Consider the following 25,795-nt stretch of genomic DNA (forward strand, 5'->3'; position numbering starts at 1 on the left):
GGTCCTTGCTGTGAATAATCGGTAGAAATACAAATTGATTATTGTTAGGCAGACACATTAATTTGTATAAAATAAGTTGGACATCATAGATTTGCTCCGCTTCTTCGGTGTCAATGTCAGCTATGAAAACGCCCAAATCTATCATCGTTTTCAATGGTTCCGTAAATAGATTGCAGCAGTTTTTCAAAACTTTTCCATGCATATAAACATCATCATCTTTCTTTGATAATCTTATAATTTGTATTGCCACTCCCGGTTTAACGTAGCAAAAATTATCCGGTAATTTATCGCTGATATTAAAGTCATTTCCATAAAATCGAATAACCTTCCCACATCTATTGACTTTTGGACCCACATATCTGTCTTTTGTAAACACGTTTTCGTATTGGTATCTGTTATTTATTTGTTGTAATGTTTCTCGGGGTCTTTTAACGAACCGCTTTAGGGTTTGCAAAAAATTTTCGAATGCATATGCTGAGAATGAATTCAGAAAACCGCACGATTTAACGGAATCCACCAAATGCAGCACTGAATGTACATTGTAACTTACTTTTTCTTCTTAAGCATTTGCTTTATTTCTTCTAAATTGTTTTCATAGGTTTTTTGTGACGAAAGCAGTGCATATGCACAGTGCAACAAAGAAAAATGATAATAAATACTGTCAGATACAATGTCTTTCAAAGCAACCATTCCCGTGTAAAGTACAAACTGTCGGAACTCTATTGCTTTCCATCTTGCAATTTCATCTAAGCTTCGTGGTTTTCGAGCAAATTCATTGGGTGTGTAAGGTATGTACGAAATCAAAGTTTTCGACAGCATATTTTTCTGTTGCTTTGTCAACTGATATCCTACATTCGGACCATTAATTAGACATTTTGGCACCTTTCTTACAATTCCAAGATCTAAAAGGTGCATTGGTTCAACAGGAAAAGCGGAGACCATTCCCACACCTATTTCTTCGAGACACGATTTTTCCATTTTTTTCTGATGGCCCACGCTATTTCATGCAGCAAAGTCATCGTCAGTTCGAAGATTTTCCGTCAATGTACTGTAAGTTATTGAATGGTTTATTTTTTTACCCACTTGTGTGCACTTGCTGCATCCTTGAAAAGAGTTGTGACCTACTGTTTGGCAGATAAATGCTCTTGCTGGGGCATCGCAAATAAAGCATCGCACTTTCACATTGATTCTTCTGCCATTGACTTCCATTCCGTATCGCGTTAAAGTTTTTAGCTCATAAGCAAAATCGTGTAAATAGTTATTCACGTCTGCCGGTTTCTGTTTGCCTTCAAAAACACCAATCAACATCACCTTCGTATTTCTTTTTGGATGCAATTTTGCCAATATAGGCCACAAGCTTACATTTGAGCTTTTGTACAAAGGTAAGCCGTCAATACCGATATCGATTTCAAATTTATCAACGTCACTCAACGTTATCGCGATACTCCTTAGTTGCTTTTCTAGGCCTATGTGCAAATAATTTCCTGGCGCAACAGTTCTCAATCTGCAGGTCGCTTGCCGTAAAATTCCTTTCGAAGATGTTGGTACAGAAATATTCTCCGACTGCAATATTTTTAACAAATCATCGAAGCAGTTCCTTGTGACTTTATGACGCGCAGTCCACATTTTCAATTTTTCAATTAATTTGTCACAGTTCTTTAGAATCATCTTCAGCCATTTCGTAAAATTCACTACAATTCACCGCATCCTCTTCAGAATCATTTTCAGCCATTCCGTAAAATTCACTTTCTTCATTTTTAATAAGTCTTCTCATATGTCTTTTTGAGAACATTCTTTTATTTTTTATTCTAAGTTTAAACACAAAAAAATAAACAAAATTTGTAATTAAAATAGTAGCTCACCTGATCACGACCAACTTTACTTATAAATTTTATTCCATCAATTTGTATTTGTCGTTTTTCATGTACTTACTTGATTTGTAAATATGAACACAGTAGAATTTAGCCGTATAGCTTACTTTTATGCATTACCTGGTATCGAAGAATTCTACATAGAATTTTCTTCGAAGTATTCTTCAAGAAAAATGTAAGCGAAGTTCCGCATAGCTTACTTTTATGCATTACCTGGTATCGAAGAATTCTACATAGAATTTTTTCGAAGTATTATTCAAGAAAAATGTAAGCGAGGTTCCGCATAGCTTACTTTTATGCATTACCAGGTATCGAAGAATTCTACATCGAATTTTCTTCGAAGTATTCTTCAAAGAAAAATGTAAGCGGTGAACCATTATCCCGCTGGGATGTTTCTTACTTCTATTTATACTAACTAGTATGTTTATTTCTTACTAGTTGACAGTTTGTTTAAATACCGATTGTATTATTTATTTAGGTTATACATACATATATTCTTTGCTTAAAAAAATTTGCTTTGTTTTAAGATAAGGTTGTTGTGGTATTCAAACTCAATGTTATTTTGATACTTGTTTGTTTAGGATTGTTTGTTGTAGTGATAGTGCATTTCAATTGTTCCAACTCAAGGTTGTTTCTGCATTCTGTTTACTGAAACAAAAGGTTGTTTTGATGTTTGTTACTATTATAAGGAATACATTCCTTAACTCGCGCAATGCTTGCCTGCTTAGCAGATTCACCCAAACTCTGCGCAACCAGAGCTCAGTAAATAAGTGTCGCCAAATGTTAGCAGCACTAATTGTGCAAATCTTTGTTTCAAAGAATTATTCATTGTAAAGTAAAATAAGCTAGTGGAATATAAAATTGTGTTTTAACTCAATAATATTGCAACAAGTCAGCTGCTCCTAATTTATCCGTAAAAATGATTGTTTTTTCTATTAGTTTTTACTACTCGTATGCTAGTAAATACTTAATCATTTAATTTTAAAGTAATTAAATAATGCAATATTATGTTTAAATATCATACATTTTGTGATTGTTATTCACGACAGATAATTGCAATTTTATAACAAAATATATTGCACGTAAAAATTAACAGCTGTTTTGCGACATTGCCATTCTGCGAAGTTTGCAATAAATGAGTAACACTATTATATAATATGTGACATTGGCAAAAATTAATTAGGTATACTAGTGTTAAATAAATCAATAGTTGACATAATAAACATTTTCTCAGTTTTAATATACAAACTTTCTCCGAAGTCTGTGTTATCGAAAAAGGTGTGTTTCCTGATTCCTGTGTTATGGAAGGTCGGGGAATTGAACACTCAAATAAATTCATGTTATGTACTTACATGTGTATGAGCGGAAAACATGTACCTTCAGATGTAGTATGCATAAAGCAAGTTCAAGAAGGATCTAAAGTGCGAGGGAAAAGCGAAGTTTCACGTTAAGGAAACTGGCAACTCACACCGACAAATAAAAGTGTAGCGTGCAAACGAGTAGCAAATCACATCGCTGCGTGCTTGGCTAAGCTCTTTGCTAAGCAATTCCGATTCATTCATGTCTTTCTTTAGAGCCCAATTACACGAGGCAACTTTTGTTGCGGCAACTCTTGGTTTAATGGCGAGGGGGCGACGAGGAGAGGGGAATCGCGCCGAGTTTCCAGTGCTCAGCAACTCGCTTTGTGTTCTTATTCGTAACAGGTTGCTGCGACGTTTTTCGGCATTCGTGTTCTTTCTTTCGTAGTACATAGTTGCATTTGCGTATCTTTTTTTGAAATTAATATTTTGAATATATATAAAAAATTTAATTTCATCTTTTGGTAATTAATTTGCTAATATGTATACAAATATACATAATATAATATAAATATTTTAGAAAATGGAGTATGATGAAAAAATCGAATTAATTAAAGATATTGTGAAATGTATGGAGGAAGCCATACAAATTGATTCAGACGATAGTAAAAAGGTGATATATCTTTGTTTTAATAAATAAAATGTATTTCTTAATTGACAGAGGTGATTAATATATGTGATAGAGTGGCCCAAATACCTATAAGGAAAAAGAAACGACAATGGGTTAAAGTAAAGTGAAAGAAAATGAGAAAAAAACTCGAGCAGAGTTGCGCAACACAAGTTGCTCGTGTGAAGGTAATGGACGACAGCAAAAGAGAATCGCCCGAGAATTAGCAACTAAATTTGCCTCATGTAATCGCGAACTTATAAACATAAAAGCCGAAATGTTGTCAAGCCGAGAGAGCATTGAGTAACAATGAAAATACACTGAGTACTACTTCCACAACAACAACAAAAACAAACAAATAAGGAAGATGTACTTTGGGTGTCACCGAACATTTTATACTCAAGCAACTTGCAAGGATCAAAACCGGCGAAATACCTATGCATATGTAGGTGTTAGCAAAAAAAAAAAAAAATACCACATTCAACATTTTAAATATTATTAGTTTACACTGAAGATATTGTACTCACCTAGTTTATTATTATTCTATTAATTTTGTTACTTTGCGTATTGACCGATAAATACAATATAAAGCCAACCGGAAGATCGAAAATCTTATTGTAGGAATATGGGAGATAGGGATAGTATTGAACCACTTTTATCTCCTCACATACCATCAACACTATATGCGGAATAATGACAACTGGATGACTTAAAAGCCCAATTCTCTTAATTTTGGGTAAAAGACGCATCGTTATTAGAAAATCATGCTCGATTTCAATAACATAACTCGCATATTGGCCAATATATGCAGTATAAATTTAGCCGAAAGCTCGCAAATTTTTCTATTGAATATATCGGGAGTAAGGGAATTATTGATACAATTCAACCCATTATTGGAACACGTGCATATTATTATTAGCTAAGTATTATCTTTGAGTAAGTATAACATATATCACAGTTTGATATATATTTTCGATAAAAAAGTTACATATATTTTGTTTATGACACATTTATTTATTGACTTATTGGTCTTTTAGTAGTTTTTAACAGATCGATTATATAGGAGTGGGCGGAGTTATCATCCAATTACATCCATTACAATGTTAAAAAGAGATTTTCAAGTGATTTATCTTGGGCGAAGTTAATTATTATCGCTTCAATGTTTTTCTTAGTTTAATGACGTTTTGTAAGCATAGCAGTGGTCCGATTACTCCCATCTAGAAACTCATCCTCCACTTTTTGCAACAAAAGTTTCTTTAAGATATCTTTATTTTTACTCAAATAATTATTTGCACTGACAGACGGACGTCTCGTCTTGTCATCCTGATCATTTATACATAAGTATATACTATATGTATGTATATATAACCCTCTATGTAACTCTATTATTATACTCTGTACCAACGTGTTGCAAGAGTGTAAAAATTACATTCGATTTTTTTTTAATAATGAGTCATTCAACCAACCGTGTTTTCAGCGAGGATACGGCAATGGGTGACGCTTTTATTCAGGCGGACAGCGCTCAGTTGTGCCCGAGTTTTGTAAGCGTACATACACGACACGGAGTAACTCGCTGTATTTGACGAATTCTTATTCGTTCGTCGTTCACTTTGTATTTTTCACAAATACATATTTTATGTGTTTGATTTTTGCTTAAACTGATTTACAACATACTAAAAAACAAATTAGGCAACGAATCCATGCCACTTCTGGGTGAAAGGAAAACAGGACACCCGTAAAAATAAACTAAGTCGCAATATGCAGTTATGGAGTCGACCCTATACTTTCCACGCGAGTTCCTTTTATGTGTGTTAGTGGTGATGGCATTTGCCAAAGGAGTATATAACATGTAATATAATATGTATATGAATATAATGAATTGTGGTTTGTTTTCAACATACTATGCACTTACGAATAAAATACGTCTGTATTCTGCTAGAAATGGAAAGTGTGAGGTTGTGAATATGTCACTTTATTCAAAGGCGCGAATTAAATCATAAATAAGTATATAACCTTCATAAATGTTTTTGAAATACCGATGGAAAGTTGTCCTTTTGTTGTCTGGTAAGTAGTATTGTAATGTATTATAGGCACACTTCCGATTTCTTTGGCGCCGCGATCTGAAGGTACCGCAAACGCTTAGTTTTCGAGATATTCGACTTTAAAGCTCGAAAATTCCCAAAATTCGAACATTTCAAAAAGCTATTTCACCACGTTTTACACACTACGCACATTTTTCACTTCAAATTAATTAAATTAAACTATAAACATTTAAGTAAATTCATATTTTACACTTTTTGCATGTTTTTTTTACCTAAGAAATCTTTATTTTAAAGATTACATTTTTCACTCGTAATAAACAATATTTATGTGCTAACAATTACGACGAAATGGAGCGCTGCCATAAGATAACAAGGCAATTCGCTGAAATTCCTCTATTGATGCATATGGGTATTATTAGGTTTTTATACTCTCGCAACAATGTTTCTAAGGAGAGTATTATAGTTTTGTTCACATAACGGTTGTTTGTAAGTCCTAAAACTAAAAGAGTCAGATATAGGGTTATATATACCAAAGTCATCAGGGTGACGAGTAGAGTCGAAATCCGGATGTCTGTCTGTCCGTCCGTCCGTCTGTCCGTCCGTCTGTCCGTCCGTCCGTGCAAGCTGTAACTTGAGTAAAAATTCAGATATCATGATGAAACTTGGTACACGTATTCCTTGGCTCCATAAGAAGGTTAAGTTCGAAGATGGGAAAAATCGGCACACTGCCACGCCCACAAAATGGCGGAAACCGAAAACCTATAAAGTGTCATAACTAAGCCATAAATAAAGATATTAAAGTGAAATTTTGCACAAAGGATCGCATTAGGGAGGGGCATATGTAACGTAATTTTTTTTGGAAAAGTGGGCGTGGCCCAGCCCCCTACTAAGTTTTTTGTACATATCTCGGAAACTACTATAGCTATGTCAACCAAACTCTACAGAGTCGTTTTCTTCAGTCTTTTCTATATACAGTTCAAAAATGGAAGAAATCGGATAATAACCACGCCCACCTCCCATACAAAGGTTATGTTGAAAATCACTAAAAGTGCGTTAACCGACTAACAAAAAACGTCAGAAACACTAAATTTTACAGAAGAAATGGCAGAAGAAAGCTGCACCCAGGCTTTTTTTAAAAATTGAAAATGGGCGTGGCCTCGCCCACTTATGGACCAAAAACCATATCTCAGAAACTACTCAAGCGATTTCAATGAAATTCGGTATATAATATTTTCTTAACACTCTGATGACATGTACGAAATATGGGTGAAATCGGTTCACAACCACGCCTTCTTCCAATATAACGCTATTTCGAATTCCATCTGATGCCTTCTCTGTATAATATATGTATACATTAGGAACCAATGATGATAGCGGAATAAAACTTTACAAAAATACGGTATTTGAAAAATATATAAATGACGTATAATGAAATCTCGATTATCACTTTATCATGCGAGAGTATAAAATGTTCGGTGACACCCGAACTTAGCCCTTCCTTACTTGTTTTTTTTTTTAATTTAATAAACAAATAAGTAACATTATATTATAATATTATATGTATAATAATATTATATAATAATATTATATAGCAATATTATATAATAATATTATATATGTATGTATATTGTCACCTAAAACACAAAACAACGTATCATAATAATCATACCAATATTAAACCAATTTTATAACGAAAACTCAAATTTTATTTTAATATGAGTGCATGATAACCCAAATTTAACGCCAACGCAGAAAGGAGTACTACGCGAAAGTACTTCAGTCACCCCGATATGATATAAATTTTACAATATTATCTTCGATTTTTACTTATTTGTGTATATTAAATATAAATCACATATTATACATATACTATACATATATATGTATATGGAAAAAGTGTTCACAACTCAATTATAACTTGAAAAATGTTGGAAAGTATTTTTTATTATAGTTAATATAGAAAAAAGAATCACGCAAAAAAAAAGCAAAGAAAAATCGTTAAAAATTCTACTTAATTGGTGTTTAAGATGTGGCAACGCTCGTTTTCCTCATAATTGTAAATAATCTAACCCTTGCAACGATGAGTGTGCTAAGTGATTTTTAAATTAATAAATTTAGGTAAAATATTACAAAATAAAAGTGAAATGTGAACTTATTTCAATGTTTAGAGTGTATATTTAAACATACAGAGTGAAAAACATGAAAAAATTTAGTGAAACATAGAGGAATACCATGTGTTATTAGTGCAAATTTGTGAAATTTTAATCGGGAATATTTTAAAAAATGTAAGTTATTTTACACTATTTTTGCATATTCCTCCTCTGGAGAAGCTCCCCTATCCGCACATATCCCATTTATACAGAAACTCGTTTTTTTTACCTCCCCGCCAAATTAATCGGAATCGTGCCGTATTATATGTACATTAAGGAATATACTTAGATAAATTTTCATATACCACCTCGGTTAGATGAAGAACGGCGTTATCCACGGAATAACTACATACAAGTTATTTAAATGTATTCTTTTCTACAGTACTCAAATATTTGGCTTATGTAAAAAGTTACCAATTATTTCTTAACTGGTCCCGTTGCAGAACGAATAGGCGAACGAATATAATTATGTGATAAGATTTAACCGGCTATAACTGTCCCTAATTGTTAAACTAATTTTTAATTATGTAATCTAAAAATATATCATGCAGGCTAAAAGTTTTGTGAGAAAGAAACCATTTCAGTTTAATATTTGATAGATAATTAAACAGTTGAACATTTTTAAACCAAAAATTAAAATTATTTAATTCATTTATTGGTTGTAGAAATTCGAAAAATTATTGAAATGGACATTGGTTTTAATTTACTTTAAGCTGATGAAAATGTTGGGGAAAACTGCCCCAAATCGACCAAAGTTTTATTGACAAAGCCATATATAAATAATAATTGGTGCTGATGATTGAAAGTAAAAATGTGAAATGAAATAATACCTTAAAAAGTAAGGAAGGGTTAAGTTCGGGTGCAACCGAACATTTTATACTCTTGCAACTTTCAGGAATCAAAACCAGGGAAATACTTTAAAATTCTCAAATTTAAAACTCAAATTTATATATTTTAGACACAAAGATACACTGTTATAAATAAATCATGCTCTCTTATTTTCATTGGGATAACTCAGATATAGGCTGATATATGCGGTATAAAGTAAACCAGAAGTTCGAGAAATGTTCTCTTAGGTATATGGGGGCTAATGGAAGATTTGGTCCGATTCGACCAATTTTTGACATACAGACATGCTATTATAAGAGAAGGATTATCCCTTAATTTCTGTTACATACATGTATGTTTATCACACATTGACCGACATTTTGGATCAAAAGTCAACTATGGGTACCAGATTCTAAATATTCGGTACCAGGGCTTGAGCGGTTTTTATTATACTTAAACAATTTTTAGCCATAAGGTGGCACATACTAAAGAAATTATTCGTGCAGAGTTTTATCCCGTTATATTAATTGTTTCTTAATTTGTGAAAACTGAGCGAATCAAGTTAAATTTAAAAATGTGCTATATGGAAAGTAGAATAAGAATGTAAGAAGGATGCCACGTACTAAATTTTGTCGAAATAGTTGGTGGCGTCCCAAGATATGGCATTTCACCAAAAAGTGGGCGGTGTCACGCCTATCGCCAAATTTTCACACCGGCTTCGATAGAGCCCTCTCATACCATCGCGGTTGTACAACTTAATGACTCTGTCGTATTTAGTTAATTTGTAAATTATTTGAATCGTTCAATTTCAGTCGTTTGTTTTCTTTATTTCGCCTATTCAAAAGGTAAATTATTGAAACTTATTCTGTAAAAACTTTATGTGTGTTTCATACAAAGTGATCAATTACAGATTGCAATTTGTTACAATGCCACGAAGAGGTCGCCCTAATATCGGTCGGCGTTAACCCTACCATCAACATATATTTGCAGCTCAAAGCACATGCACAAGTACTCGCAGAATGCGATGACATACGTGCGGAATTATGGATCGCGGTTAATTAGCAAGCGATCGTCACGATGTCACAGCACGACTTTTCAAACAACAGCTACGATGTTTGATGGACTTTATCTTGAAGCAACGTATATATGGTGCTGTTAGATGCTGGATGTACTCTGTTGAGTGGCAAAAAAGAGGTTTGCCGCACGCACACATTTTCTTTCGATGGTGGTTACACCTGATCAAATTGATGAAATCATTTCTGCGGAAATTCCTGATCCTGAGATAGATCCAGAGTTTTACGAAGTGTTGAAAACCGATATGGTTCATGGACCTTGCGGACACCACAATCCCACTTCGGTTTGTATGTCTAACAATAAATGCACGAAGCACTATAGGCGTGGTTTTCTTTCGGAAACCTAAACTGGAAATGATGGATATCCCACTGTATCGGCGTCGCTCATCAGACGACATTCAGCATTCAATTTAGAATAGTGAATATAGAAGTTGACAACACATGGATCGTACCATATTCGCCATTATTGTCTAATTCACATTCAAAACTCATATCAATGTCGAGTATTACAGTTTGGTGAAATCGATCAATACGTTTGCAAACACTGAAATCAAACGATGGACGATGCGATAGCTACCTCGCATGCCACTGAAGTTCGCGCACTTTTCGCGATGATCTTTTCGACATATCAGCCTAATAATCCGGGTCGATTATAGGATACGAAGAAAAATGACATTGCCGAAAACATTTTACATCGTAATCGCTAAGAGTTGGAAATGGGAAAATTTCGGTTGATACATCCAGTGGTTTGATATCAATTCTACCTGCCTTTTGTCAATTCACTTCAACATTGGCCAACTACGATTACTTGAGTGAATTAATTAAACTGGAAGATTCAAAGTCAAATTCCGGGAGGTTTGCGCTCATACAAATCGATCGATTGCCCATCCAGTGGAATTTCTAAGTTCTTTGAAGAAGCTTGTCGCATCATTTGAGTCTCAAAGTTGGATCTGTCGTTATTATGTTTCGCAATCTTCATGCACCGAAACTGTATAATGGAACCCGACCGATTGTGACGCAGCTATCGAACACAAGGGGGCAGAACGTTTGATTTTACGAATTTCTTTGAGTACCAACGATTTGCCATTTCAGTTCAAACGTATTCAGTTTCTAGGGAAAATTGCATTTGCGATGGCAATCAAAAGGGCACAAGGATAGTCGCTAGAAGAGTGTGGCATAAATCAGGAAATGCTATGTTTTTCACACAGCCAGATATATGTGGCGTGTTAAGAAGTTGGAAAGCCATCTTCTCTGTACATTTACGTACCGGAACAGAAACCAAAAAATGTTGGTTATCAAGCTGCGCTACATTAATAAAAATCTAGAAAAATTGAAAGTAAATGATTTTCAACACAATATAATTTCAACTTTCTTTTCATATTATGTATGTGTTTTGCATAATTTCCCGCATGATAACGCCTGCGGGGTCAGATAGTACAATTATAAATATAAAAGTGTATTTTTATTTGAACAGTCTAAAGATTAATCGGAAATGCTATTTCGAAATTCTCATGTTAGAGATGCAAGGTGCATATTAAAAAGACTGATCGATCGCTTGGAGGATGGGGTCATGTGTAGAAGTTCACGTAAGTGAGGAAAGTTCTCTGATCGCCATTCACTTGGGAGTGGCCAGAAACGATTCTGTTACATACGGCTCAAGCAGCTCACGACTTCCGGTCTTTGACCAAGTATCCACTGGGTAGCCTAAGAACATCCGTTTGAAGGCGAGCTAAAGTGAGAAGGCCAAACATCCCCTACATAGGGTTGTGCGCTGGGTTTGGGACCCGCCACGTAAAAAAAACACCCCCAATGAAAAGAAGCAACAAGCCTCGGATGAGTGACCCCCCTTTTGATAACGACCATGGCAAACGAAATAAGGATTACGATTTGAGGACATGTACCGGGAATGTCCGGTCGCTTAATTGGGAAGGTGCCGCTGTCCAGCTGGTTGATATCATCGTGAAAATGACATCACCGCAGTCCACGAAATGCATTGGACGGGACAAGGACTGAAGCGAGCCTTATGGCATTTACTACAGTGGCCATATAAAAGAGCGCAAGTTCGGTGTGGGATTCGTGGTGGGAGAGAGAATCCGTCGCCGTGTACTGTCATTCACTCAGAGCCACAATCCGCATCAAAGAGAAGTTCTTCAACTTGTCGCTGAATTGCGCCCACGCTCCGACGGAAGAGAAGGACGATGTGACCAAAGATGCCTTCTATGAGCGCTTCATCAAGCTACCCTGCTATCTCCGGATCGAAAAGCCACCAACCAGATCGATCATGTTGTGATAGACGGAAGACACGTCTCCAGTGTTTTGGATGTGCGTACGCTCCGAGGTCCTAACATCGACTCGGACCACTATCTTGTTGCAGACAAGATTCACAGAAGCCTCTGTGCAGCAAAAAACGCACGCCAACAAACACAAGGAAGGTTCGACGTCGAGAAGCTGCAATCACAACCGATAGCCGAACGATTTTCTACTCGACTTGCACTGCTGCTCTCTGAGAGCACTCGTCAACAACTAGGTATAAGGGAACTGTGGGACGGCATTTCGAAAAATGCAAAAGAACAGCTGGTACGACGAGGAGTGTCGTGCTGCAGCGGAGAGAAAACAGGCTGCCTACCTCGCAACGTTACGATCGACAACAATACGTACGGGATGGGATAGATACTGAGAGTGAAAGATGGAACCGAGACGCTTTTGCAGACAGAAAAAGAATGAGGCCGAAATGCGTGAGTATGAAGAGCTTGATAAGCTGGCCGACAGGGGTAATGCTCGAAATTCTACGAAAAGATGCGGCGGCTAACTGAAGATTTCAAGACCGGAGCTTACCAGTGTAGAACCACCAAAGGTGATCTAGTGACCGATGCCCAGAGCATACTTAAATTATGGAGGGAACACTTTTCCAGCCTGCTGAATGGCAGTGAACGCACAACGCCAGGAGAACTCGATTCCCCAATCGATGACGATGGAGCAGACGTTCCATTGCCCGACCATGAAAAAGCAAATACCCGCCTGAAGAACAACAAAGCAGCGGCAGCCGATGGATTACCGGCCAAGCTATTCAAACACGTTGGCGAAGAACTGATAAGGATTTTGCTTCTTTGCAAAATATGGTCGGACGAAAGCATGTCCAACGATTGGAACTTAAGTGTGCTCTGCCCAATCCACAAAAAGGGAGACCCCACAATCTACGCCAACTACCGTGGGATAAGCATCAACCGACAAGATATTCACCATGCGCGAAACTTGAAAACGACCCATGAAAGGAGATTCGACACACACCACCTCTTCGTCGATTTCAAAGCTGCTTTCGACAGCGCGAAAATGAGCTGCCTCTATGCCGCGATGTCTAAATTTGGTATCCCCGCAAAACTAATACGGCTGTGTAAACTGACGTTGAGGATTACCAAAAGCTCCGTCAGGATCGAGAAGGAACTCTCCGAGCCGTTCGATACCAAACGAGGTTTCAGACAAGGCGACTCCCTATCGTGCGACTTATTCAACCTGTTGCTGGAGAAAATAATTCGAGCTGCAGAACTTAATCGAACAGGTACAATCTTTTATAAGAGTGTACAACTGCTGGCGTATGCCGATGATATTGTTCGACCTCAACAGCCGCGCCGTTAGTTCTGCTTTCTCCAGACTGGATAAGGAAGCAAAGGAAATGCGTTGATCAGCGCCCTGAAAATACCAAGCATTTTCAGTACCAATTGGCAGAGTGGAATGGGCACACTAACCACCTTGGTAAGGTTCGAGGCCAATCTAAAACCTCTGCCGTACTTTGGGTCCGGCACCCGGTTGCAATGCAACTCCACATTGAGTGATCAAACACTCTGCCCGCATTTGGGTATAAACCACAACCACTACGATACTCCCCGAGGGGCCAGTCCGCATGAGCAGGTTGGAGCGAACTCCAAGGGCTCCTGCTCCCCGTGGTACCAGAATTAAGTCTCCGGTCAGACTTCGTATCTGAAACTACTACCAGTTAAGCTTCCATACTGCTCTGGACTGGTAACCAGGGGTTAGAACCCATACTCCCATCCCATGCACCCACAATCCCCCTTACCTAACCTAACCTAACCTAACGTTTCAGCTAATTGTCTTCGCCGCCTTAATAACTCACGCGCAAACCTTTCAAACGTCCCCAGCAGTTCGGCATTCCAGCCAGTGGAGATCACACCGCTCACGTCTAGCCATCAATTTACATAACTGATCCCCATTCCCCTAAAACTCCGGATATCTGAGTACATTGTGCTCCACACACACATTTGGGCGATTCAGACAGAATCTGAAGTCAGGGTTTCCTTCCACAAACCTGACATCCTGGATGTATTGATAAGTTACTCGACTGTTACTGCTATTGTTCCAACAGTTTTGCGACTTATTTGTAACTATTTCATCTAGAAGCCTCTTGCTTCCTAGATATCCCACCTTCTCTGCATCATTGTCAGAAATCCAATCATTCTGGAGCAATGACACCCTCAAACCCCTCCTTAGCCTGAATACAACAGCTCGCTGTATAACAATCATATCAAGCGGGGGAGCTCCTAATAGCACCTGCATTGCATCCGTTAAGACGGTGCGACATACAGGCAAGCAAGCAGACATAATAAAACATTGTATTGAGAGGAGCTTTTGACGCCCCAATACTGTCGTGGCTGTTTCCCAACATACAGCGGCTCCGTAAGTATCAACAATGTCAGCCTGGAAATCCAACGCAGGAAAACTCTTGCCAACAGGTGCTACTTCGGACTGAGTAGGCAATTGAGAAGCAAAGTCCTCCCTCGACGAACAAAAACCAAACTCTATAAGTCGCTCATAATTCCCGTTCTGCTGTATGGTGCAGAGGCTTGGACGATCACAACAACTGATGAGTTGACGTTGCAAGTTTTCGAGAGAAAGGTTCTGCGAAAGATTTACTGTCCTTTGCGCGTTGGCCACGGCGAATATCGCATTCGATGGAACGATGAGCAGTATGAGGTATATGACGACATTGACATAGTTCAGCGAATTAAAAGACAGCGGCTACGCTGGCTAGGTCATGTTGTCCGAACGGACGAAAACACTCCAGCTCTGAAAGTATTCGACGCCGTACCTGCCAGGGGAAGCAGAGGAAGAGGAAGTCCTCCACTCCGTTGGAAGGACCAAGGACCTGGCTACGCTTGGAATATCCAATTGGCGCCACGTAGCGAAAAGAAGAAACGACTGGCGCGCTGTTGTTAACTCGGCAATAATCGCGTAAGCGGTGTCTACGCCAATTAATAAGAAGAAGAACGATGGGTGTGCCCGATTATGAGACTAAAGATGACATTCTCGATAAGGTAGTAACCTATTCAAATGGTTGAGAGATATCTGGAGGTGGAAGACAAACTTTACTCAAATTCACGCAGGCTATGGTAAAAACATTATTAATTTTATCAATATCTTATAAATTACTAATATGTACTTCTTCTTCTTAATTGGCGTAGACACCGCTTATGCGATTATGTTCTTACATATTTTTATTTCGTAGATAACTTATTAAGACCGCTTTCAAAAACATATTCGTATGCTCCTCGAGTCCTTTAATTAGAATGGAAGAGGAGAGAAACAAGCCTCAGATAAACTCTCAATCAGTGAAGACATTTTGCGAGGTAAATGAACGTAAACGCTAAAGAAAAGTGTTTTTAATAAATTTTATTATTTTTTCGTTTTTTCCAGTCATACGGCTCAGTAAACTTTGAAAAGAACTTAAAAAAGCCATTAAACGGAGCCACCACCGAATTAAACAAAAAAATATATGGAAGCAAAAACAAAGAATTAAAATGTAAATAATTTGTTACAGAGTGGAGTAGTTTTGTTCACCTATCAGTTTTATGTATCATCCAAAACTTATTGAGATAGACCTAGATATAAATAATCCATATAGGGAATTCAAATCCGTGTGCCCGTCAGTCCGCCTTTCCGTGCAAGCTGTAACTTGAGTAAAAATTGAGATATGAATCTTGGTATATATGTTCCTTGGCAAAAAAGTAATAACGATCTACAAAACGCTATTAAAGGACACCTATAAAGTGCTATAACTAAGCACTAAATTAAGATATAGAACTGTTACTTGGCACAGAGGATCGCAGTAGCAAAGGGCATCCGTGGATTAAAATCTCAAACAAAATTATTTCAAGATTAATCCTATAAGAACCTTTACCGACAGTATGAGAGAGCTCTATAACGCATCTGTAGAAATCAAAATTGGACAGTGGGCGGGCATCGCCATCATTTAGGTGAAATCACATGTCTCGAAACCTGCTCGACCGGTTGAATTGAGCCAATGCTTCCTTTAGCCACTATATCTAATATAAAATTTATCGCACTTTTGCAAGTGTTTGCCAGATCGAACCTATCGCCTGAAAGATTAAAAGTCTCCTATTGTTTACTGTGATGGCACCGATAAGCATCTGCTAAACGGGGGTCCGCAAAACCAAGGTGCTTTAAAAAAATTATCGACATAACGGATGATCCAATTCGAGGTTCCCTACTTTTTTAAAGAAAACAAAAGGTAAAAACTTCAAATTTAATGGGGAATGTTTATTATCATTAGAAAATTTTTCTTTGGCATTTATATGGAAGAAAAATGGAAGATTATCTCCTTAAAATGTTTGTCGCGGCTACGTCTCAGATGGTCCATCCATTAAGTCCAATTTTCTATGACTCGTTCGAGCATCCTGAATGGTAACTGGCGAGATCTAACGGTCACACGATGTTGATGGGCAATCAACTGAACTGAAGAAAACGTCTTTTGTAAACCTTGTTCAGCCGAAACAACAACAAAATTTAACGAATGACTGCAAGTACTATCTACATAAATGATTCCGTGTTATTCCGTTCTGTTATTCATAGACAATTGTACGGCGCATAATATTTACTCTCATCTTAGCCATCTGAAAAATGAGTTTTGACACCAACACTGCAACCCCTTGACATGGATATTACCAAGGGTTTTAAATCATTATACCACAAGGAAATGGTTATTAACAGCATTGATAACAAAAAAGTTTAATTGCACAATATTAACAACTATATAAATTGCGTGGAAAAAGATTAGCACATTGAGCATGCAAAACTGCTTCCGTGCTTGCGGTTTCAGTAAAATATTAAATGTTGATTAATTGGAGGATAGCCCATTGAACATCTTTGGGCAACTATTTCTGAAAACTCTCTAAATTTCGATATTTTAAGGACGTTTGCTATGTTGACAAGTAACGACATATTAGAAGCAGTTTCGTTAGAAATGTAAACATGATGTATAATATATAAGGTTACCCTATTCCCTGATTTGTCAGGGAATTCCCTGATTTTGACCTTCGGCAATGATTAACTGATGTTCGTAAAAATTTCCTGATTTTCGTGAAAAATGCACTGATTCCCTGGTTCCTTCTGAACCGGAGTTTTTTTTATTTACACTGGTAAACACTGTTTTTGTCACATGAACTTTGTTATGATTTTTATTTATGTTGGTGTACCCTCATTAAAAATATATAACAGTTTAGTTTCTATCACATCCAGTTTTCTTGTGACAACTACATATTCATTTCTGACCTCATCTACGTTGCTTTGTTTACATAACTGCATTTAGTCGACTGTGTAACTATTGTGTTTGCTAAATTACATTTTATTTACATTAGTTAGATCATAAATATGCCACGAAAGTGTTTGAACAACCCGGGCAATTTTTGTTATGTGGTAGAGTATTAATTTTTATATCTCAGCGTCGAAATTTCACATCACTAATTGAACAGTGCTATTTAGACTATTTTGGTTTTCCTGTGAGGAATCAAGACAAATCCTGGGTTCCACATAAATGTTGTGTAACGTGTGTGAGGCTCCTTTTAGGTTGGGCTAAACAAGAACCTAGACATTTGTCATTTGCTATACCAATGATTTGGACGGAACCAAAGGGTCATGTAAGTGATTGTTATTTTTGTTTGACTCAAACAAAAAGTATTACTACCAAATCCAAACACACTATCCAGTATCCAAACTTGTCTTCGGTCAAGAGACTCATCCTACGTAGTGCCGAACTGCCTGTGCCGATGCCTCCAAATCGATCAAAAAGTGAGAATTCTAGTCCGGAATTTGTTCTCAGTCAGCAAAATACGGTATCTGAAGATAGTGACTCAAGTTATGAACATTCAACTTCAAAAGAACCGCACTTATTGACACAACGGGATTTAAACGATTTAGTACGTGATTTAAATTTGTCTCAAAAACAGGCTGGGAGTTTGGGGTCTAGATTAAACGACTGGAATTCACTTTCTCGTGGTACAAAGATTTCTTATTTTCGACGTCGTGACGATGAAATAAAATCTTACTGAGAGGTTCCATCAAGACATTTCCTTAATGGAGAAACGTTATCAAGGGAAATGGAGTGCTAGCAGACTATTCTTGGAGACTTAAAAGGGACCTACCGGAAGCCAAATATTCAAGAAAATCATAAGTATCTATTAGATATTAGGAAATAATTCTGTAAATGTGGCTGAATTTTGCACTTTTTACGAAAATATATGTTTTGATATCACAATAAAACATGGTGTGTACTTCTTTTTATTGATATATTATTATTTGGTGGCCCTAGTATATTCAAAATTTGATATAAATTTTCATGTGAAAAAAAAAATTACAAATTTGTTGACCAGTGCTATTATTTTTTTTTTAGTAAGTGCGTGTAAAATTAAATCCACGCTTTTACGAGTTTTTCTTTATTGCGCCTCGATAAATGGAAATCTTGGTAAATCGAATTCCTGCGTAATTCGTATATATTTACTAGCTGACCCGACAGCCGTTGTCCTGCCTGAAATTATGTGTTTTGAAATGAAAAGAAAGTTGAATTTATATTGTGTTGAAAATCTTTTATTTTCGATTATTCTAAATATTATTAAGATTGATAAACAATATTTTTTGGTTTCTGTTTCGGTGCGTAAATCTACAGAGCAGATGGTTTTCCAACTCGTGAGCACGCCACGTATATCCGTCCTTGTTAAAAACATAGCATTTCCAAATTTATGCCACCCACTTCTAGCGACTATCCTTGTGTCCTATTGATTCTCATCTCAAATGCAATTTGCACTTGAAACGGAATGCGTTGGAACTGATATGGAAAATTGCAGAACTCTTTGAATTGAAAAGGCAAATCGTTGGAGCTCAGAGGAATTCGTAGAGTCAAGCATTCTGCCCTATTCTATAAGATGCTACGTTACAATCAGTCGGGTTGCATTACACAGTTTCGGTGCTTGAAGATTGCGAAACATAATAACGACAGATCCAACTTTGAGACGCAAATAATGCGGTGTCATACCAAGCCTCTCCAAAGCACTTAGAAATTCGACTTGATAATTCGCGGCTTCGTCTCATTGTCAAGACGATCGATCGATTTGTATGAGCGCAAGTCTCCAGGAATTTGACTTTAAATCTTCCAGTTTAAGTCAACAACATCGGTATTTTTGGCAGCTAACATTGCGCGTGCACTAAAGGAATCATACTTACGATAATTTGGCCAATGTCCGAACATTCGTGATGAGTTCATCTTTCGTGAATTAATAAACGAGAGAGGGAGTTAATATCGAACCACCGAAATTGATCCATTTCCAATTTTTAGACGCGGATTTGAAGGCTGATTTGTCTAAATGTTTATAGCGAAAAGTGTGCGTACTTCATTTTCATTCCAGTGATTAACATGTTCCAGAAATTGTAATTGCTGGCTTACTTCTCCAAAATTTGCACACACCGTACCATTCACAGTACGCAATGACTCAAATAAAGTTGAACCGCGTACATTAATCAATAGCAACCTAAAGTAGAAACAATCGTCGTTTATCGGGTGGATTATGTAAATTAGTTGATAAAACACCTGGATGTTAATCTACTGGTTGGAATTGCGGAATTGCTTTCTGCGCAACTATTTCTTTGACGATGCATTCAAGGTATTTCCGAATAGAGAAAGGTTCTCGCAAACGGGTCACTGACGAAAGTTGCGAAAAAACTCGTCAATGTTAATTTTGTTGCTGGCGGTGTTTCCACTGGCTGTACTGTATTCTCTGGGTTGAAATACACTCTCCAAATTAACTGCGAGACGCACAACAGTCGGAAAACGTTCATGAATTGCAAAAGTAAATACCCTACAAAGCGCTTCCGCAAGGTCCATGAACCATATTGGTTTTCATCATTTGGTACTGTATCTTTCTCTGCATCAGGAATTTCCGCAGAAATGAGTTCATCAGTTTGATCTGGTGTAACCACCATCCAAAGAAGAATGTGTGCGTGCGGATAACTTTTCTTTGCTACTCAACAGAATACATCCAGCATCTAACAGCACCATATATACAAACATATGTACCATATGTTGCTTCAAGATAAAGTCCATCAAACATCGCTGCTGTTGTTTGAAAAGTCGTGCTGTGACATCGTGACGATCGCTTCCTGATTGACCTCGTTCCATAATTCCTGGGAGTAGAGTCGTTCATGTGTCTTGGGCTGCCATACGTTGATGGCAAACGGAACGCCGACCGATATTAGCGCGACCTCTTCGTGGCTTCGTAAGAAATTTCAATCTGTAATTGATAACTTTATGTGAAACATAACGTTTTCACTGAATAATTTTCAATAATTTCCTTTTGAACAGCCAAAATAAAAAAAGCGTGCGACTGAAATTGAGTGATTCAAATATTTGACAAACAAAAATTTTGAAAAACAAAACAAACAAAAATTTAAAATTTTTATGGAAAAATGTTACTTTTTGGGAATTTTCCAATTTCCAATTTCCCTTTAACATTTAGGAGGATGAAAAATAGATGTTGACCGATTCTCCACCCTAGCCGATATGCACGCTAAGATTCACGAAAATCGGTCGAGCGGTTTCAGAGGAGTTCAATAACGTACACCGGGACACGAGAATTTTATATATTAGATTTATTTTTTATATATGTAAATATTTCTTAAATTATGTTCTCGAGCAATGTCAAAATGAATGCAGCCCTTTCTCTGCAGTCAATACACCCCACATAATGATTTCCGTCTTTCCGCCTGTATTTAAACCGTGCAGATTGGTCACAATGCGTAATTAGCGCTGAATTAGAATGAAAGTGGTCTATACCTTGGACCTGAACCTCATACACTTGTAAGCGATGGCAACTCTGTTGCCCATCAAGTGTCAAATAAAATAAAGCAAGTGGCAGCAACCAAAGACACAGTCAACGAGCAACCGTCAGCGAGTGAGCAACATAAACGAAATATTTGAGAACACCCAGTAAAGTTGAATAAGTGTAACATTTTTCTTATATTCACAATAAAGTTTTGTATTATTATATATAAGTGTTTGACTGTGCACACGAGTTCGGTGTTTCTCTACAGTTCAGAAGTGGGATGATAAACCCATACACGTCTACAAACATAGTAAGTATATGTATGTGCGTTGGTGAAGGGCTATAGGCACCGGCAGATATATATACACGATACGTAAAAAACGATACGATGGTGAAGATCAGTGATCTGAAGGTGGAACAACTAAAGAGGTTGCTACGGGAAAGGAAATTAGCGACAACTGGCACGCGAGATCCGTTGTTGCAACGTCTTAGCGCATATGAGGAGTCCGACGAGGTGGACATCCAAGAGATCAACGTTACGGAGGAGTCATCCGAGATGTCAACGGTGGCACAACTGCAGCAGGAGATGAAGCAGTTACGCGAGATGATGGCGCAGCTGCTACAAGCGCAAAACAACGGGACTGGTACAGTTAGCATAAAAGAGGTACAAACGGTACAAAACGCAAATAGCAACGATAGCGCAGTCGCAGTCAACGGCGGCGCAGGCGTTCAGAGTCACGCTACTGACGCTATTTCAACGAACGACGACAGCACGGTGGCAACTAACAACAACGTTGCAACACGCATTCAAAGCAACGGTGATATTTCTGCGAATGGGAATATTTCAACGAACGGGAATATGCGACACGCGTCAGTTAAAGAAATTGCAAATACCCTGCCGGAATTTGATCCAACGAATAACGCAAGCATTACGGTAGAGCAATTTATTGATAGAGTCGATCGAGTAGTGGAAGCATATAGATGGGACGAGAAATTTTTATTGTGAGCTATTTACACACGTTTAAAAGGAGTTGCACGTATGTGGTTGGATGCATCACCCACATTACACACAACTTGGGAAAATTTTGCTGATGCGTTACGACACGAATTTGGTTCAGATCGAGACGAGGCAGAAATTCATTTCGTGATGGCCAATGCAACGAGGAAGCCAAAAGAAATCGTAAAAGAATATTGTTTTCGAGTGGCGGCACTAGGTATACGTTACAAACTGAGTGAGGCAGCCATTATACGTTATGCAAGAGATGGGTTAAAACATAGAGAACTCCAACAAAGCATTGCAGCAATGAAGTTTACAACAATGAAGCAGATGAGAGACGCCATCGAGGACTATTTCATTAATCGCGGAGGGCTAAGTGAGCCACAAGTACATCAACCAAGTAAGCGAGACAACAATAACGAAAAATATGCTGAGTCAACGAAACAAAATGGTGAATTCAAAGCACAATTGAAATGCTACAATTGCAACGCACCTGGACATTTCTCCAACAAATGTCCATTGCCGCAGAAACGACACCGCTGTAGAACAGGTAACAAAGTTCATCCAAACGGAGAAAATTGTGAGAAGATGACAGTAGCGTTACGACGACTTGGTGCAACCAACCTTTACGAATGTTTCAAGAAATTAGTGTACATAAAAGCGCAACCGTATATCGCATTCATCGACACCGGCAGCCAATGCAGCATCATTCGTAGGTCATTAGCCAAACGCATCGACGATAAAGCCGTAAAATGATGCTTACAAGTAAAAAGCATTTCCGGAGGGGTGCGTACGTTCACGGAGGCTATTGCCATAGACATCACCATCGACGGAATCAACATCGAGACGCAAGCATATATCGCTGATGACGAGTTACTAGAACAAGACGTTTTAATAGGTCAAGATGTTATCATCAATGCAAACACTACGCTGAAAATTGAAAATGGTCGCACAATATTCGGAAGAAGACGAGCAGTACAGACAACGGTACTAACTGAGAGCAATTTTTCCAAATTAATGTCCAATTTCAGCAATGAAGCAGAACGAAATAAGATAAAAAGTCTTCTGGCAAGCTATGCCGATGTTTTCTCCAGTGGGCTGAAAGATATTGGCAAAACTGACGTAGTTCAAGCTAGCATCGAACTTGAGAGCAATCGCACCATATTTCAAGCGCCTTATCGTATCCCAGAACCGAAGCGTGATATTGTCAACAAGATGATTGAAGAAGTACTTGAGCGTGATATTATCACGAAATCGACATCCGAATACGCAAGTCCCGTGGTCTTAGTCAAGAAGCAGAATTGAAGTGATCGGTTATGTATCGATTACCGACGAATTAATAAAATGACAAAGAAAGAGAATTTTCCAGTCCCGAATATTGAAGAACGGCTACACGAAGCGAAACGTTTCCGATACTTATCGTCACTCGATTTGAATAGTGGGTACTATCAGATCAAAATGGCTCCCGATAGTAGGAAATACACTGCTTTTATCACAACGGACGGCCTATATGAGTTCAAACGCATGCCGTTTGGTCTAAAGAATGCACCAGCTGTGTTTAATAGACTCATGGCAGAAATCCAAAGACGAGTGGAGACGGGCGACATGCTGCATTATATGGATGACATCCTAATTGGCAGCAATTCTTTTGACAAAATGTATACAAAGCTTTATCGTATACTCCAAGTACTACGCACTTGTGGATTCACATTGAACGTTAAAAAATGTGAGTTGTTCACGCAAACAATAACATATTTGGGACATCAGCTAACTCCTGAAGGCATGAGTCCGGGCAACGTCAAAACCAACGCTATCGTAAATTTTCCACAGCCGAGAAATGTCACTGAAGTACGAAAATTCTTAGGTCTCAGTGGCTACTTCCGAAAATTCGTCGCTGGTTATTCCATTATTTCTGAAGCATTACGCAAATTGCTACGCAACAACACCGCATTCGCATGGGGACTACAGCAAGAGTCAGCATTCAACGAACTCAAAACCGCATTATCATCGAAACCAACCATGTTCAACTACCGCATCGAAGCCGAACACGAACTACATACAGACGCAAGCTCTATCGGCCTTGCAAGCGTTTTGTTGCAAGTCGAGAATGGACAACTGCACCCGATCTCATATTTTAGTCGCTCTACTACAGACAACGAAAAACGTTTCCATAGCTATGAACTCGAAGCATTAGCGATTGTGGAATCATTGGAAAGATTCAAATACTACGTATACGGAAAGAAGATCAAAGTTATTACCGATTGCAACGCTTTACGAACAACGATGGAAAAGCGAGAGCTTATACCACGCATTGCCCGATGGTGGTTGAGAATCCAAGAATTCGACATTGAACTTCAACATCGACCAGGAGCTCGTATGGCCCATGTCGATGCGTTGAGCCGTGCACCTTATGAAGATGCACACGAAATATGTAGATGCCGCTGATCTCAAAATTTCCAAGATGATTATCGACCAGGCAGATTGGTTGTTTAGTGTTCAGCTACAAGACGAGAAAATAAGAAACATCGTTAACGAAATACAGAATGAGGTGAAGCCAGAATATCCCGACTACGTTGTTGAACTGGGACGCCTATATCGAAAACACGACAACAAACTACTATGGGTTGTTCCAAAGCAATTAAGGTTCCAAATACTGCACGAATGCCACGATAAGGCAGGTCATATGAGCGTTGACAAAACAATGAAACGAATTCTCAATCTCTTCTGGTTTCCTCGAATGTGCAATTACGTAAAGAGCTACATAACTCATGTGTGGGTTGTGCTTTAAATAAAACCCCTGGCGGACGACGTGAGGGTCGATATCACTACGACAACGTTAAGCCAATACCGTTCACGACAATACACATTGATCATTTGGGTCCGTTCCCAAAAAGTTCAAAACGCAACGAGCATGTGTTGGTAGATTCATTTACCAAATTCACAATCCTACGAGCAGTCAAGAGTACCGCAAGAAGCCATGTAATTCCGGTATTGCTAGAGATCACGAGCAATCTGGGAATGCCTGAAAGTATCATATCCGACCGAGGAATGGCCTTCACTTCAAAAGCGTTCCAAAAATTTTGCAATGAAAACAACGACAAACATATTCTCAACGCAGTGTGGACGCCACGCGCTAACGGACACGTTGAACGAGCTAACCGCGTTATCCTATCCATGCTATTACCTTCTACTGATGACGAAAGACGATGGGACAACAAATTACGTCAAATTCAATGGAGCATTAATACTATCCCGAATAAAACCACAGGTTGTACACTATAATAAGCTCCGGTACATCACGTAAATTAGAACCACGTTTCAGAGGACCGTTCATCATCACCAAAGTCCTGCCAAATGATCGTTATGTAATTGAAGGCTTACCTCATGCCGAACGAACACAAGGTCAATACAAAGCCGTATTTGCATCAGATCAACTTAAAACTTGGTGCATGTTACCACCAGATGATCCAGACGACATAGACAACGAAGATGAGAGCACCATGGGCGAGGGCGCCACATTGGGTCAGGAAAGCCGACTGTAACGATGGCAACTCTGTTGCGCATCAAGTGTCAAATAAAATAAAGCAAGTGGCAGCAACCAAAGACACAGTCAACGAGCAACCGTCAGCGAGTGAGCAACATAAACGAAATATTTGAGAACACCCAGTAAAGTTGAATAAGTGTAACATTTTTCTTATATTCACAATAAAGTTTTGTATTATTATATATAAGTGTTTGACTGTGCACAC

The 25,795-nt window shown here is 38.1% G+C and overlaps 1 protein-coding gene across 1 annotated transcript in view; it reads left to right on the forward strand.

The window, feature by feature from the left end:
• The first annotated feature begins 5,375 nt into the window (after positions 1-5,375).
• The window catches only part of LOC120770914 (beta-glucuronidase), a 70,909-nt gene continuing 50,489 nt past the window's right edge, over positions 5,376-25,795 (forward strand). The window contains exon 1 of the mRNA XM_040098604.1: positions 5,376-5,900. Coding sequence (XP_039954538.1) covers positions 5,858-5,900 — 43 coding nt within the window. The 5' untranslated portion in view covers positions 5,376-5,857. The remainder of the gene's footprint in view (positions 5,901-25,795) is intronic.

Source organism: Bactrocera tryoni, chromosome 3 (genome assembly GCF_016617805.1).
Source record: "Bactrocera tryoni isolate S06 chromosome 3, CSIRO_BtryS06_freeze2, whole genome shotgun sequence".
Classification (NCBI taxonomy): Eukaryota; Metazoa; Arthropoda; class Insecta; order Diptera; family Tephritidae; genus Bactrocera; species Bactrocera tryoni.